General features: G+C 48.6%; 2 protein-coding genes across 2 annotated transcripts; one reads left to right on the forward strand and one right to left on the reverse strand.

The window, feature by feature from the left end:
- Positions 1-7,416: 7,416 nt before the first annotated feature.
- On the reverse strand, positions 7,417-11,675 carry LOC125527146 (Tetratricopeptide repeat (TPR)-like superfamily protein). The gene is made up of 4 exons (XM_048691711.2): positions 8,752-11,675; positions 8,370-8,463; positions 7,789-8,218; positions 7,417-7,705 (listed from the first exon to the last, which is right to left on the reverse strand). Exon 1 carries the CDS (start codon positions 11,542-11,544, stop codon positions 8,923-8,925), a length of 2,622 nt encoding a protein of 873 aa, XP_048547668.2. The 5' UTR covers positions 11,545-11,675; the 3' UTR covers positions 7,417-7,705; positions 7,789-8,218; positions 8,370-8,463; positions 8,752-8,922.
- Positions 11,676-11,686: 11 nt separating this feature from the next.
- LOC125515480 (thioredoxin-like 3-2, chloroplastic) lies at positions 11,687-14,087 on the forward strand. Its single transcript, XM_048680951.2, has 5 exons — positions 11,687-12,071; positions 12,813-12,887; positions 12,979-13,045; positions 13,530-13,547; positions 13,631-14,087. The coding sequence occupies exons 1-5, from the start codon at positions 11,740-11,742 to the stop codon at positions 13,727-13,729; spliced, it is 591 nt and encodes a 196-aa protein (XP_048536908.2). The 5' UTR covers positions 11,687-11,739; the 3' UTR covers positions 13,730-14,087.
- The last annotated feature ends 1,021 nt before the right edge of the window (positions 14,088-15,108 follow it).

The raw sequence follows: 15,108 nt of genomic DNA on the forward strand, positions 1-15,108 counted from the left end.
TCACAATATCGTTTCTAAGAGAGATGATCTTAGCAGGAGGAAAATACTTAGAGATAAAAGCATATTTGCACTTGTTCCAAGAATCAATACTATTTTTAGGCAAAGACGAAAACCAAGCTTTAGCACGATCTCTAAGCGAAAAAGGAAATAGCTTCAATTTAACAATATCATTATCGACATCTTTCTTCTTTTGCATATTACATAAATCAACGAAGCTATTTAGATGAGTAGCGGCATCTTCACTAGGAAGGCCGGCGAATTGATCTTTCATAACAAGATTCAACAAAGCAGTATTGATTTCACAAGATTCGGTATTGGTAAGAGGAGCAATCGGAGCGCTAAGAAAATCATTATTGTTGGTATTGGTAAAGTCACACAATTTGGTATTATCTTGAGCCAACGTGATAGGCAAGCAATCCAACACACGAGCAAACAAAAAGGCAGGCGAGGAAAAGGCAAACGGAAAAAGAGAGGGCGAATAAAACGGCAAGGGTGAAGTGGGGGAGAGGAAAATGAGAGGCAAATGGCAAATAATGTAATGTGAGAGATAAGGGATTCTGATGGGTACTTGGTATGTTGACTTTTGCGTAGACTCCCCGGCAACGGCACCAGAAATCTTCCTGCTACCTCTTGAGCACTGCGTTGGATTTCCTTGAAGAGGAAAGGGTGATGCAGCAAAGTAGCATAAGTATTTCCCTCAGTTTTTGAGAACCAAGGTATCAATCCAGTAGGAGGCTATGCGCGAGTCCCTCGTACCTACACAAAACAAATAGCTCAACGCAACTAACGCGATTAGGGGTTGTCAATCCCTTCACGGCACTTACGAGAGTGAGATCTGATAGAGATGATAGATAACATTTTTGGTATTTTTGGTATAAAGATGCAAAGTAAAATAAAAGGGAAAAGTAAAAAAGCAAAGCAATAATAAAGTGATGGAAGATTGATATGATGAGGATAGACCCGGGGGCCATAGATTTCACTAGTGGCTTCTCTCCAGAGCATAAGTATTCTACGGTGGGTGAACAAATTACTGTTGAGCAATTGACAAAATTGAGCATAGTTATGAGAATATCTAGGTATGATCATGTACATAGGCATCACGTCCGAGACAAGTAGACCGACTCCTGCCTGCATCTACTACTATAACTCCACTCATCGACCGCTATCCAGCATGCATCTAGAGTATTAAGTTCAAGAAAACAGAGTAACGCCTTAAGCAAGATGACATGATGTAGAGGAATAAATTCATGCAATATGATAAATACCCCATCTTGTTATCCTCGATGGCAACAATACAATACGTGCCTTGCTGCCCCTACTGTCACTGGGAAAGGACACCGCAAGATTGAACCCAAAGCTAAGCACTTCTCCCATTGCATGAAAAACCAATCTAGTAGGCCAAACCAAACTGATAATTCGAAGAGACTTGCAAAGATAACCAATCATACATAAAAGAATTCGGAGAAGATTCAAATATTGTTCATAGATAAACTTGATCATAAACCCACAATTCATCGGTCTCAACAAACACACCGCAAAAAGAAGATTACATCGAATAGATCTCAACGAGAGAGGAGGAGAACATTGTATTGAGATCCAAAAAGAGAGAAGAAGCCATCTAGCTACTAACTATGGACCCGAAGGTCTGAGGTAAACTACTCACACTTCATCGGAGAGGCTATGGTGATGATGTAGAAGCCCTCCGTGGTGGATTCCCCTTCCGGTGGAGCTCCGGAACAGGCCCCAAGATGGGATCTCGTGGATACAGAAGGTTGCAGCGGTGGAATTAGGTTTTTGGCTCCGTATCTGATCGTTTGGGGGTACGTAGGTATACATAGGAGGAAGTAGTACGTCGGTGGAGCAAAGGAGGGCCCACGAGGCAGGGGGTGCGCCCTAGGGGGGCGCCCTCCACCCTCGTGGCCGCCTCCTTTCTTTCTTGACGGGGGGTCCAAGTCTCCTGGATCATATTCGGTGAGAAAATCACGTTCCCGAAGGTTTCATTCCGTTTGGACTCCGTTTGATATTCCGTTTCTTCGAAACACTGAAATAGGCAAAAAAAACAGCAATTCTGGGATGGGCCTCCGGTTAATAGGTTAGTTACAAAAGTAATATTAAAGTGGAAAATAAAGCCCAATATAGTCCAAAACAGTAGATAATATAGCATGGAGCAATCAAAAACTATAGATACGTTGGAGACGTATCAAGGCGCGGGAGGGGGCGGGGGAGAAGGAGCCGCACCGGACGCCGGCCGGGAGGGAGCGGGGACGGAGGTGAGCAGCGGGGGGGCGCAGGGGGACTCGGGGGAGCAGAGGGGATCGATCGAGAGAAGGGGGCGGCGGATGATGGGACTGGGGGAATCGGGAGGCCCCTGGGGAGCCAGATCGAGGGCACCAGAGAGCTGGGCCTAGGGCACCCAGGTGGCCCAGCTCCCATGGGCCGATCCAGCTGAGGGGGGAGGCCCAGTCGGCGGGAGCCGAGGGTGGGCCGAGCCGGGGCCCAACACACCCGGCGCGGAGGGGGCCTGGCCCAACAGGCGGCGTAGGTTGCACGCGCGTAGGGTTTCCCCTCCCGCGGAAGGCGCCGCCGCCACCGCCGGCGCGGCACCGGAGTGAGCCGGCGATCGGCGAGATGGAGCGAGGGAGGGCCGGAAACGTAACGCGGAGGAGCCGAAGGCAGCGATGAACGGCCGAAAGGGCGACAGCCGCCGCACCGGGGGCGAGGGCACAGGGCCACTGCGAACCGTGGGTGGCGTCGGGGGCGCCACCGGGCCGGCACCGGGCATCGGACGGCACCAGGAGGAGCGGGCGGCGCCCCTTTTGGAGCGGCCGGCCACGCCCTAGGCCCAAGCGCACCGGCGGCGAGCAGCCCCGGCCCTCAACGTTGCGCCTTGGCAGCCATCAGCCCGAGACGAGCTCAAGGGCAGCGCCTGCACCCGCGACGGCCGCGAGCCAGTGGCAGAACCCCGCTCCTGGGGGGCTGAGCCACCGGGCCGGCAGGGCCGCACGGAGCGGCGCGAGGGGTGGCGCCGGAGAGGCAGGCAGGGGGAAGGGGGGCTCGTCGGCCAGATCCGCCCAGCGCAGCCGGGGGGCGGGGGGACCGGACACGGGGGCCGCGGCAGCCGACGACGGCGGAGGGGACGGAGCCACGAGGGCCGGGGAGGGACAGGCGACAGAAGCGCCGACGAGGATGTCGGACGTCGCGGCTAGGGGCGCGCCGTCCCGGACATCGCCAGGAGAATCGCCGGAAGCCGAAGCCGCCATCCAATGCCATACACCGTTACCCAGTGATTGTTGTTATTGTTCCCTAGTGTCATGGGCTGGGGGTGTTATTTTGGTTCTAGTTTAATTTATGGCAACATTGGTTCTCCACTCTCAGATTATACATCGACAGTTTACAAACATTGGTACTGACATGACTTGGAGATGTACTGGCTACAGATTGTCGCATGGATGGAAAGTTGTATTATATCGATTTGACAAGTTTTTACTGAATTTTGTTTCCAGGGCTTTTAACACATTCTAAGAATTTTAGAAGTCCTGTGGTATTCTAGTTAGTTTTAAATGTGCTTTGCTTCACTTTGGAAGATGTCAGTTGTTTGAATTTTAACTCTGCGATCTGCTTGAGATTTTTTTGTTTTCTTCTGAACCTTGTGCTTCTGCCTTTGACGATTTCGTTGAATTCACCATTGACGTAGGTCTTGGTTTAATTCCATCGACATGTTGTACATGCGTACTACTTTTTATGTTGAATTATTTGATCAGATGTTTGGGTGCCAACTGATAACAGGAGATGTATACACTAAGGATGGAAAGTTTTTATTTGACCAGATTGGGTAACTTCACGCTGAATTTTGTTTTCAGGGGCAAGAGCTCATTGCGAGCATTAACACCATTTACTCGTTCAAAAATTCAGAAAGTCAGCCCTATTCTAGTGATTCTGTACACAATCTAACCCAGCGCTGATGGTGACACTTTCATGGCCTGATGTGGGGTTATGGAACTTCGAAATATACCTGGTCGTTGCTATTTCATTTCATATAATTTCTTGTCACTTATCGGTTGATGAGATATTAATTTCAAGACATGCAAAATTATGTTTCTGCTGAGAAAAACTGTTACTAAATTGTTCCCCTGTAGCAACTTTGTCTCATTTTTATTAAGTGCCTTTTACAATTCAGTAGCAAGGATATAAGGGGAGTTTGTTAAGTTGTAAAGATTGAATTTTTAAATGTTCCACAGCATATTATTTCAATATAACAAACCCTGCCTACCAAACAAAATTTTTAAACAAAGAGGATTGTGGATGGAGGGGTTTGGGGTATTAAGGGGTTCTGAGGGGATCGGTTGGAAGGAAGGGATTCACCCAGTCCCCTGAAATCCCCCCCCCCCCCCCCAAACCCTCCCCAATCCACTTCTACCAAACAAAGCCTTATTAAGGGGTTGGGCTGGTTGCTTATGTGCCAATCAGGAGAATTTTTCTAGACCTTCCAATTGCCATCCAACGGCTAAGCCCCACAGCCCGTTTTTTCCTTTTCTTCTGATGAGACGCGGTGCGGTTTTACCCCCCTTTTTTAGTACACCTGTCTATAAGAGCTGGATTAATGCACAAAGCTTACCATCTTTTTTTAACTCAATATAATCACAAATGCTTGCATACACGTAAATGCAATCACCTCTATGAATACGCACGTGCACATATCCGAGATAATGAACCGGCACATCATTTTAAGATTGATGAATTCGCCACATAAGGCTTGTTTGTCGACGGAGACATCTTTTCTCACTTAACGAACATCGCCGAAAAGATTGAAATAAATCGGCCATCAGATTGCATAGCTTTTTTTTATGGGAACGGATTGCATAGTTATTTCTACAGAAAAAAAAGTGTAGAAGCTTAGTTTCCTGCCATACCGGGGTAATTTAATTAGGACTGTGATATTTGGCACACGTGTGCCATATAAGCAAAACTGCTACACCTCTACTTCTTTCATTTTAAAGTACCATACGATCCCTCGTTCTTTGACATCGCCTCCTCCCAAACGACCCCGCAGACTAGCCCGAGAAACCTGCTTCTCCCACACATCTCGGGCGCCCACCCCCGAGAAAACTGCCACTTCTTCACGTCTATCACATGATTTCTCCTCAGGACAAAGTTACCATGGTATTCGTATGCAAGTTATCAGACCTGTGTTGCATAACTTACCGTGCTATTTACATAGAACGTACGAGGTATCTATGCTTCAACAACTACATCCCTTCAAAGTTACCACTGTATTTTGTACACAAGTTATAAGGTCTTCGATGTGTAAAATACGGTGGTACTTACATATAAGTTATCAGGGTATATGTACATCAACCTCCCCCGATCCAAGTTACCATGAGGGATTGTACATGAGTTACCGGGTCTACAGTTCGTATATTATCATGGTACTTGCACCTAAAAATCTGGGTGTGTTTCGGTAGCTTTTTCCATAGGTCAAAAATTACCACGATGTTTTTGCGTAACTTATCACGCCTATAGCACGTGTGCCCCTCATGACACTAAACATTATATGACTTTCCCGTGGCATGCCATGTGTTGTGTTCATCCAAGAGGCCCACGCGCGAGGCAAGTGTATGTTTTTAACAACTTAGTTTCCTTCGGTAAAAAAGTTACCAACATGTTTATATTGCAAGTTATCGGTTATGCGGTGCTTATATTATCATGTTATTTACACACAAAAAATATTGGGGATGTTTTGAACAACTTTTTCCCGGGACAAAAAGTTATCATGGTGATTCTAGGTAACCTATCAAGCCCGTAGTGCTTAAAATATCATGCTATTTACACAAAATTTATCAGGGGTATGTTTCAGCAAATACCCCCCACCCCACCCACGGGTCAAAAACTTATCATGGTGTTTAGTTATCGCAGTGCATATGTTTTCATGCTATTTACACATAAAAATGCCAGGGGAGGGAGGTATACTACCGTGCTATTTACACAGAAGATACCGGAGTATATTTTCAAAAAAAATCCCTACGGTTAAAGTTGCCATGGTGTTTTTACCTCAGTTATCAGATGTGCGCTGCGTATATTACCATCTATTTATACATAAATTATCGGATATCTTTTCACATTTGTCTTCCCCAATGGTTAAAGTTACCACACTGTTTGTATCTAAATTGTCAGGTCTATGGCGTGAATGTTATCGTGCTATTTACAGAAATTACTGGGGGGCGGGTTCAACAAATTTATTCCCGATGATCAAAGTTACCACGAACATGTCAAAAACAGTATTTCCCTTAGCTTGCTCAACAATGAGTGTCATAGATGAGGTGGTTAGCTCCCTTTGTTGATTACTTGTAGACCAGAGATCAAATCCTAGTCCAAGCATTATTTTTGCCGAAAATGGGGAAGGCGCGTGGGCCATAATTGACGATTAGGAAAATTAGGAAGGCAAGGCGTGCGAGAAAGGAAAGAAATTGGGGGAGGACGTGCGGGAAAGGAAGGAGATCGGGAGAGAACTGATGGCGCTGGATGCGTGTGGCAGTTTCGCAATCTGCCACACGGTTGCCATATACATATTTCGATTTAATTATGATGTGTGTTAATTTCAGTTCAATATCGACTCGGTGTAGTTTCTTCTATAGATCGGTTTAGTCCATCGGGGTCGCAACAAGGGCTAGGACAATTTCTAATAATTAACGCCGATGGAATTTCGAGCATCCCCTGCAACCTCCTTTCTGAAAACGGGGGCAAAATCTTGCCTCATTTCTTGGCTAAGAAGAATGGTACTCATTTAATTAGTGAAAGACTAGGCGAAAAAAACACCCATAGCGAGCGATTGTCATAGGACAAGACAATCTCGAGGGCACGCACCACCGATCTAGCACACGACATATACACTAGACACACCTCGTTGAAGAACACCATCGAGATTGGACACAAGCGTCACGACCATCGGTCCTCCTCAAGCAAGTGACTCCAACTTCACCGCACATGACCATCGACAACACCAACCCTGCAACAGTTGCATGATGTCACAATAAGATCTGCCAAGCACGTGCTGACGACAAGGCAACTCCGATTCTGGAAGCGAGCTACAAAGGAGACAGATGCAAGGTCGTCGCCGCGAAGAATTGTCAAGCTGGATGACCCGTCGCCGGTCATCGCCCGGACCTTGCCGCCGCAACTCCAACTTCATGATAACAAATAGACTACGACGACACGCCGAAAAACCGACTACACTGCGCTGAAGCTGTAGCGCTGCGACATGGCCATCTCTTCTTCTTCTTCTTCTTCTTCTTCTTCTTCTTCTTCTTCTTCTTTTTTTAGCTTGCGGGAAACGACATGGCCATCTCAATGGGATGCAATCGAGTGAAGGTGAAAACTCCGGAGGTCACTTGAGAAAAAGAGACTGCCGAGAAAAAGAAATGGAGGCTGGTGCACAGAGCATGGTTTGGTTACAGATCGTTAAGATGTCTCTTTAGACATGGTCTGCTACCATCACCAAAACTTTGCAATGGAAGGAGTAACAGAGAAAATGACATAAGTGGCCACAGAAAATGAGAAGGCCCGTGTGAAAGCAAAAATAAATAAATAAATTGCGGAGATTCAGCCTCCGCGAAACCTGACCGCCATTCCCCTTTGTTGCATTGGAAATATTCTTCTGTGGAGATGAACAGAACCAAGTGCCGTGACCATGGTTGCTATCGCCTACAGCCTGAGCATGCAGAGCTTAATTACTTCAGGATACAAAAAAATAGCAGGGCGCAGAAAGTAGGCGAAAGATGAAGCAAGCCGCACCTCCACAGATCAGTCTCCCCCATCCTCCAGGCATTTTGAATACGGTCGCCGTCGAAGTTCTGATCGTCTGAATACAGATCTCATGCTATAGACATGCGCAATGCCATGTTCCATGTACGTGCCGGACTGGAATTCAGTAAGGTTTGGTTTGCATCATCAAAGTGTACTTCTTTTACACTATCTGGATGAGAACAAAAGGTTGTGTTTGGATTCCTAGTCATACACCACTACTTTACCCTTGTTACTCATGATCAAAGTGCAGGCGCATTCACAAAAAATGGTCTCTCACCAAACAGCTGTGGAAACATGGCTCAGACAAAATTTGAATTGCCAATGGTAGCCTGTCCCACATGCCATAGATATAAGAGGGGGATCAAGTTCACAAAAAGTTTGGTCACCCACCCGTTCTGGCAAAAAGTAGGCAACAATCCTGCAAAAAATAAATAAATCCACAGGCCATGCCAAACGCTGAAGTTAGAACCAATCCCAAATGGTGGTCAAATTGCTTTGAGTATCATGGAAACTGGCATGCATAACCATGTTGAACACAAGGAAACAAATAATAGGATTTCTTTACTTACCAGGCCAATGAATGATGAGTCCATAACAGAGACAAAAATCAGATATGCACCAGGATGAACAAAGATCATATACTACGTCATGTGCTGCACTCGCCTAAAGAAAAGGATGACAAGTGGGGTTCAGTCCAAATGCAACAATGGATTATTATTAATTTTTTGAAAAATTGTGGTGTTCTTCCGTTTAGATAGTCAATGGCTCAGTATAGGCTTGAAGGTTTAGATGCCCAAAGCCAGTAAAAACACAAACATGTATGTTTAGCTTCCTTGTTGTGTTTTATATCATCTAAACCGTCAGTGTAAGATACACGCTCCATATGACTCATGTTGCTCTTTCAAAAACAAGTATAGAGGAAACTGTATGACGGCTCATGTATACTCTTACCTGCAAACAGGCACAGAACCACTACCTATAAGCTTGTACCTTTGTATAGCTGACATTGGGGCTTCAGACAACACATACTCATGAACTACTTCAGGGTCTACTTGCAGGTCACATTGTTGTGGATGGCATTGCCAGTCTGCTGTATCCACTGTCAGTTTGTTCTGCTCTACATCACCAGAAATCACCACAAGAGCAGGCACCAGATTTGAAGTGGTGGAACCTGCTGCAGTCTCGCATGATGATCTCCCTGTCCTCAATCGCCGACACCATCTTCATCACCACATGGCAGTCCCCACAGACCCGCAGGTTTTTGACAATCTGAAGGGGCGTCCCTGGTGGTGTAGCTATCAGACCAAAGGCAAGAGCCAGCCGCTCACTGTGCGTGACCAGCATGGCTTCCTTCTGCTCTTCTGCCATGTCATGGAGCACAAAGCTCGTGTTCGGACAGTAACCCTCCTGCTTCAACCTGGCTGTCATCGCCTTCAGCTTTGCGTATATCTGGTCGGACAGAGGGTGCGATTTGTCGGAGGCTATAAAGGAATGGACCTTATTCTTGATCTGAATCCAGCTGGATCCAGCTTCCTTCTTCACCTTTTTAGAATCCATGAGCTTCCTCACTTCATCCCTCTCTTTCCACCTCCCTGCGGACGCATAGATGTTGGAGAGCAGCACGTATGTAGCCGAATCGAGCGGTTCAAGCGATAGCAGCTTCTCTGCGGCCAGCTTCCCAAGCTCAACATTCTTGTGAACTCTGCATGCGCCTAGCAGTGTGCGCCATACCATTGCACCCGCTGGGAAAGGCATGTCTCCGATAAGGTTCATTGTTTCATCCAACTTGCCTGCGCGGCTGTAGAGATCCACCATGCACGCATAATGCTCCATGGTGGGACTGATCTTGTGGTCTCTAACCATGGAATCGAAGTATCGCTGGCCTTCTTGTACAAGTCCAGCATGAGTGCATCCTATGATAACCGCGAGGAATGTGACGCCATCCATCTCGACGCCTGCAGCTTCCATCTGACAGAATGTATCAAGGGCCTCCTTGCTGTAACCGTGCTGCGCATACCCTGATATCATCGAGTTCCATGACACCAAGTCTCTCTCTGTCTGCCTCTCAAAGACACTTCGAGCACTGTCAATGCTCCCTTTTCTTGCATACATGCTGACAAGTGCGCTGCCCACGCAGACAGCGTCCTGGTATCTGTATTTGATCGAAACAGCGTGGAACTGCCTACCCTGGTCAACCCCAGCGGTGGGACTAGCACATGCATCGATGACACTAGAGATAGTAAACTCATTTGGCTTCATGCCTTGCATGGACATCTCCATGAACACATTTGTGGCACCATCGCAGTCGCCAGCTTGGGAATAGCACGACAACATTGCAGACCATGCAACAACGTCCTTCTGGTCAATGGTTTCAAATATAGAGAGGGCTTCTCCAGTGCTTCCAAGCTTTGAGTATGAGGCAAGAAGTGCAGTCCCAACAGACGGTGCATGCTGGTAGTTGGTTTTGATGATCTGGGCATGAATCTGGGGAGGCAAGACTGGCAGTGATGTTGTGAGCATCGTCGAGTAGGTGAACTCATTTGGCTTGACATTGTCTTCTCTCATTCTGCTAAAGAGTGAGGCAGCAAGAGGAATATCACCGTTCTGAATGCATCCGCCTATCATAGCAGTCCATGAAACGACACTCTGAGATCCTGGCATCAGCAAGAAAATGTTGAAAGCATCATCCAGTTCACCGCATTTGCTGTAGGCATCCATAATGGCTGTCATGACATTGCCATCTGAACTGAACCCATGTTTTAGCACACAGCTGTGGAGCTGCCGTGCCAGGGCCAGCTGTTTGAGGTTTGCACATAGCTTGATCACCGTCGAGTAGGTCGACTGTGACAGCTTCGCCATGCTTGCTCGCGAGTCATGGAACAGCTGCAGGGCCTCCACCTCACACCCATTCAACAGAAGGCCTGCCATCAACGTGTTCCACGACACCATGTCCCTGGTCTCCATGCCACAGAACACAGCCTTGGCTTCTTCAATCAGCCCGCACTTTGCGTACATGTTCATCAGGGAATTGCAAACGAACACGGTCGAGCGGCATCCGAACTTGACCGACTGAGCATGCACGCGCCGCCCGAGCTCGAGCGCGCCCTGGCCCGCCACCGCAGAGAGGACGCTCGTGAACGTGAACGGGTTAGGCCATACCCCCTCGGCGCGCATCCTGAAGAAGAGCGCCATGGCGTCCGAGTGCGCCCCGGCCTGCGCATAACCAGTGAGCAACGACGTCCATGTGCCGACGTTCCTCTGTGGCATCCCCTCGAACACCAGCCTCCCGTCCTCCACGCCACCGCACTTCGTGTACGCGTCGACGAGCGCCGTGCCGACTCCGACGTCGGCCCGGTCGAGCCCGCACTTGACGCAGAGGCAATGCAGCTGCTCCCCGACGGCCCTGCAGCCGCCCGGCATCGCCCCGCACGCCTTGAGAGCGCAGGACAGCATGGCGCCGTCGAGGTGTTCGCCGCCGAGGCGCCGTGCGGCAGAGAAATGGCCCAGCGCCTCCCGCCCCATCCCGCGCCGCGCGCACTCGACGAGGGCGTCCCGGCTGGAGCCGGAGCTGGCCCCCGCCGCGGCGTCCCGGCCGGGAATTCCGTCGAACGCCCCGCGGGCGCTCCGGGTGTTGGGGCGAGCTGCGCCATCCTCCTCCAGCCGGGCCGACGAGGCGCGCGTGGCCAGCCGCTGCCGGGACGCGAAGGCCCGGGGCAGAGCTGGGAGCGCCGTCCTCAGCGCCATGCTACCTCGCTTCGTCGCTGGAGTCCATGGCGGCGAGCCGGCGACGCGCGTGGCGGTGGGGAGTGGGAGTGGGAGTGAGGAGAGTCGGGGCTAGACCAGACCAGTCGGTTTGACTTTTGGCTCGCGGTGCCTGGGCCGATAGGAGTTGGCGCGGCCTGACCCGGACCCGGCCCACACCGGACGAGCCCAAACAGAATGGCCACCACCTCCGCCTATTACGCAGTGGCGGCCGGCGGCGGGGACGCGGCGTCGCCGTGCCGGGGCGCCCCTCTCAGGCCACGGCCTCCCCCGCATCGCCTCGCCTTCCTCTCCCGGGCGCCCGCTCGGCGGGCCTCGATCTCGCTGCCGCCGGGGCCTCGCCGGGCGGGTCTGACAGCGGCGACCGCGGAGGGGAGGGCGGGGACGGGGATGGAGGACGAGGAGGAGGGGCCGGCGTGGGTGGAGCTGGAGCCGATCGGCGGCGAGGAGCAGCTGGACCGGGCCCTCGCCGAGGCCCAGCAGCGCGGCGTCCCCATCGTCGTGTTCTGGTAAACTACCTGCCTCCCTATGGTTTGCTCTGAATTTTAACTAGGTCCCGATTAGGACAGGATGAAATGGGTTATCATGAATCATGCTTCAGCTAACTTGGATTAGGCTTCAATGCTTCACGGTTGTGTGGCCTTATGGGGGTAGAAATCTCGCATCTTGGATGAAAAGGGGCTCATCTAGTTACCCTGTGTATGGCTCTTGGTAGCTCTTGGTCAGCTCTGAGTGGTGATTGGAGAGCTCACCTTCAGTTTTACCCATAAAGCGCGTTGTCGTGTGCGACCCTTCTAGCGACTTGTTTCGGTACCGGCGTCTAAACTCTGCCAAATCTTGGTGGTTGTGTGATGTGTATTTGGAAGACTTGTTTTTCCGAAACGCAACAATAAGCAGCTCACCCTGCACATTCCATTTTGCTGTTGTTGTAGCCAGTAGTTAGGTTCAGTGTCTCTTCTCCTGGTTCATATCTTAGGCGGATCCGCATGTCGCTTACATGTATTATGTTTACCACATAAATACAGTATCATTGCTACAAGGTGTTTCGTCATATATACTCTTGTACAAAAGTACTTCAATACTAATGTGCAGTTTATCACCTTTTTTACATCAGTTTCGGCAGTAGGTTCCGTAAATGGATTGCCAGATGTATTTCAAGTAGTTGTCTGACATAGTGATGACTGTCAAAATTATCCCACGGTGTCTTACAGTCTGGGTTGAGAATAAATACCAGCATTTGCAATATGCAGGACGGCAAGTTGGTGCAGGAAATGTATATATCTGAAGCCTAAGCTGGAAAAGTTGGCGGAAGAGTACTATCCGAGGTTAGAGCTTTGGTTGCCATGTTGACAAAGTACTGCACCTCTGGAGTTGTTATCGACAAATTTATGATCTCTGTCATTATTTGCTCTGCAGAATCCGGTTTTACTGCGTCGACGTCAATGCTGTTCCACAGAAGCTCGTGAATCGTGCAGGAGTAACGGTAAGTATCTGCCGTGTGTTGAGTTGGTTCTGCTGTACTTGCGCTCATTAACGAACAATGATATTAGAACCTTTTCTTGACGCTCAAGTGTGCTTTCTTGTTAGCAAACAGTCCAAACCCGTTTCATTTTTGTATCTTTTGTTGGAACTTCTCGGCGTTCTTTCTTGGTCTCTGTTCCCTATTTTGGAGGAAATGGTTCCTCTGTGTTGCCCCTGGAAACTTTGCTTTCAGTTGCCGGCTTCCTGCAACTTGTACCTACTACCCAAGCGTTTCTTTCTTAGCCGTATGCACATATCCTGTAGCTTTGGTAACAACAAAGCATACCAAGGATGGCCCCATCATGCGTTTGGCTTCATCGTTATCTTGTCCTGCAACAATTAAATACATGTTGGCCTATATTGGGATCTCAAGTGGATATATTTATCTAAGCGCTAATGCCTTCTTTTGTCCAATCTATGTGATCCTTTATGCGGGACTCGAGCAGAAGATGCCTTCCATACAGGTACAAGTAAAGCTTGTTTCTTTCTTTATGGTCTCCATCTCGGCGTTGTGTTTCCTGAGGCCGCTGTTTCTTGTCCTGTAAAGATGTGGAGCGACTCCCGGAAGCAGGCCGAGGTGATCGGCGGGCACGAGTCGTGGATGGTGATCGAGGATGTCCGGAGGATGGTCGAGCAGGAGGAATGAATGATCCAACGCGGCGATGGTTTCCGTGGCACGACCGGCCTTTCACACCGCGGTAAAATGGAGGAAACAAGATAAGAGGCGGAGTGGAGAAAACAAGATCGAGATTGAGCTATATGTGTCCAGTTTTGTATAATCATCGCCGCGCGGACGCCTAGGGTTCTTGCTGGGATGGGGGCTTCGCTTGCTGGGGTCCTCTCTAGGATTTAGAGGATTGGAGGGACATGCTCTTGATGTATCTATCTATTTTGAGTTTCTGAGATCAGAAGGCTTTCCATTAGTCATCGTTGTAGCAATAAAATAATATCCAATCAATGACCTTGCAGAGAATTAGAATACATGCTGGGTGCTTTGGTGCCAATTATTCCGTGGTGTCCACTTTGAACTAGTTGCACAGATGGATAAACAGAATATAATTGCAAGGCTTTTATTTGTTAGAAAGAAATTAAGTTACTGTTTTTTTTCAGGATTAGCATACAATTATGTCTCCCTCTTGGCCTGAATCAGTCAAAACACAAGAGTGTGCTTGCTAATTAGAGAGGGGTGGGAGTATTTTAATTTGCAAGTGGTGGCAGCCTTGTACATGGATGCTTTAATAGGAGTATTTAGGTTAGCTGCCCATGGATATATGTTCATACTTTTCTAAAAGAATATATTATTTCCATACTATATTCTCTCCAATCACAAACAGTAGCTGGATGTTTTCTCTGCCTATAGTATTTCTTAATATGATTGCAACCTCAGCACCTTCTTGTGTCTGTCAATTTTTTTATTAAATGAAATTACCCACTACCTTTCTTTACACCCTGTAATTCAGGATGGATGACAAGAACAGACCCCAGAAGGACTGTCTGTCTGTTGGTTTGGCTTTTCTTTGACTAAATACTAGTACTGGTTTATATTTTTCAAATCAATTTATGTACGTAGATTAAACATTTTAGAAAAGGAAAAAAAAGAACATCAGAAGGTCATGATTTTTCTTCATCAGATGGACGGCGGCGCCCACCTGTCAGTCGCAGCCCCAACAGAAACGATAGGGATAGGCCGACAGGGCGCCTGATGCGCAGTCAGCCCACGAGATTTCCGTTTCGAGCATGAGATTTCTGATGAGGAGTAGTTCGTTAAGAGGGCGCTGTAAGATTCGTGCGGGGTTCCATCGGACGGCGCACGCGGCCCGCAGAGGCGGCCAGATGGGTCCCCTGGTCGGGAACACACACAAAAATCACACGTCCCCCTCGCTGCCTCATTGGCCTCTCCTCCACGCGGCAGCCGCTTTTACAAAATTTCCACACCTCGGGGTGTGATTTATGTCTTTTTGGTTGCAGCAGAGGAATTTTTAGAGGACAGCGATTTTTCGCACAACTTTTGACAAAAGCACGAAG

Source organism: Triticum urartu, chromosome 6A, assembly GCF_056163025.1.
Source record: "Triticum urartu cultivar PI428250 chromosome 6A, HENAU_Tu73, whole genome shotgun sequence".
NCBI classification, from domain to species: Eukaryota; Viridiplantae; Streptophyta; class Magnoliopsida; order Poales; family Poaceae; genus Triticum; species Triticum urartu.

Bases quoted from the DNA above. Each gene is read 5' to 3' on its own strand.
- LOC125527146 (XM_048691711.2), bottom strand. From the start codon at position 11,544: ATGGCGCTGAGGACGGCGCTCCCAGCTCTGCCCCGGGCCTTCGCGTCC.
- LOC125515480 (XM_048680951.2), top strand. From the start codon at position 11,740: ATGGCCACCACCTCCGCCTATTACGCAGTGGCGGCCGGCGGCGGGGAC. The intron at 12,072-12,812 runs GTAAACTACCTG...TGCAATATGCAG, and splicing joins GTCCCCATCGTCGTGTTCTG to GACGGCAAGTTGGTGCAGGA. The intron at 12,888-12,978 runs GTTAGAGCTTTG...TTTGCTCTGCAG, and splicing joins GCGGAAGAGTACTATCCGAG to AATCCGGTTTTACTGCGTCG.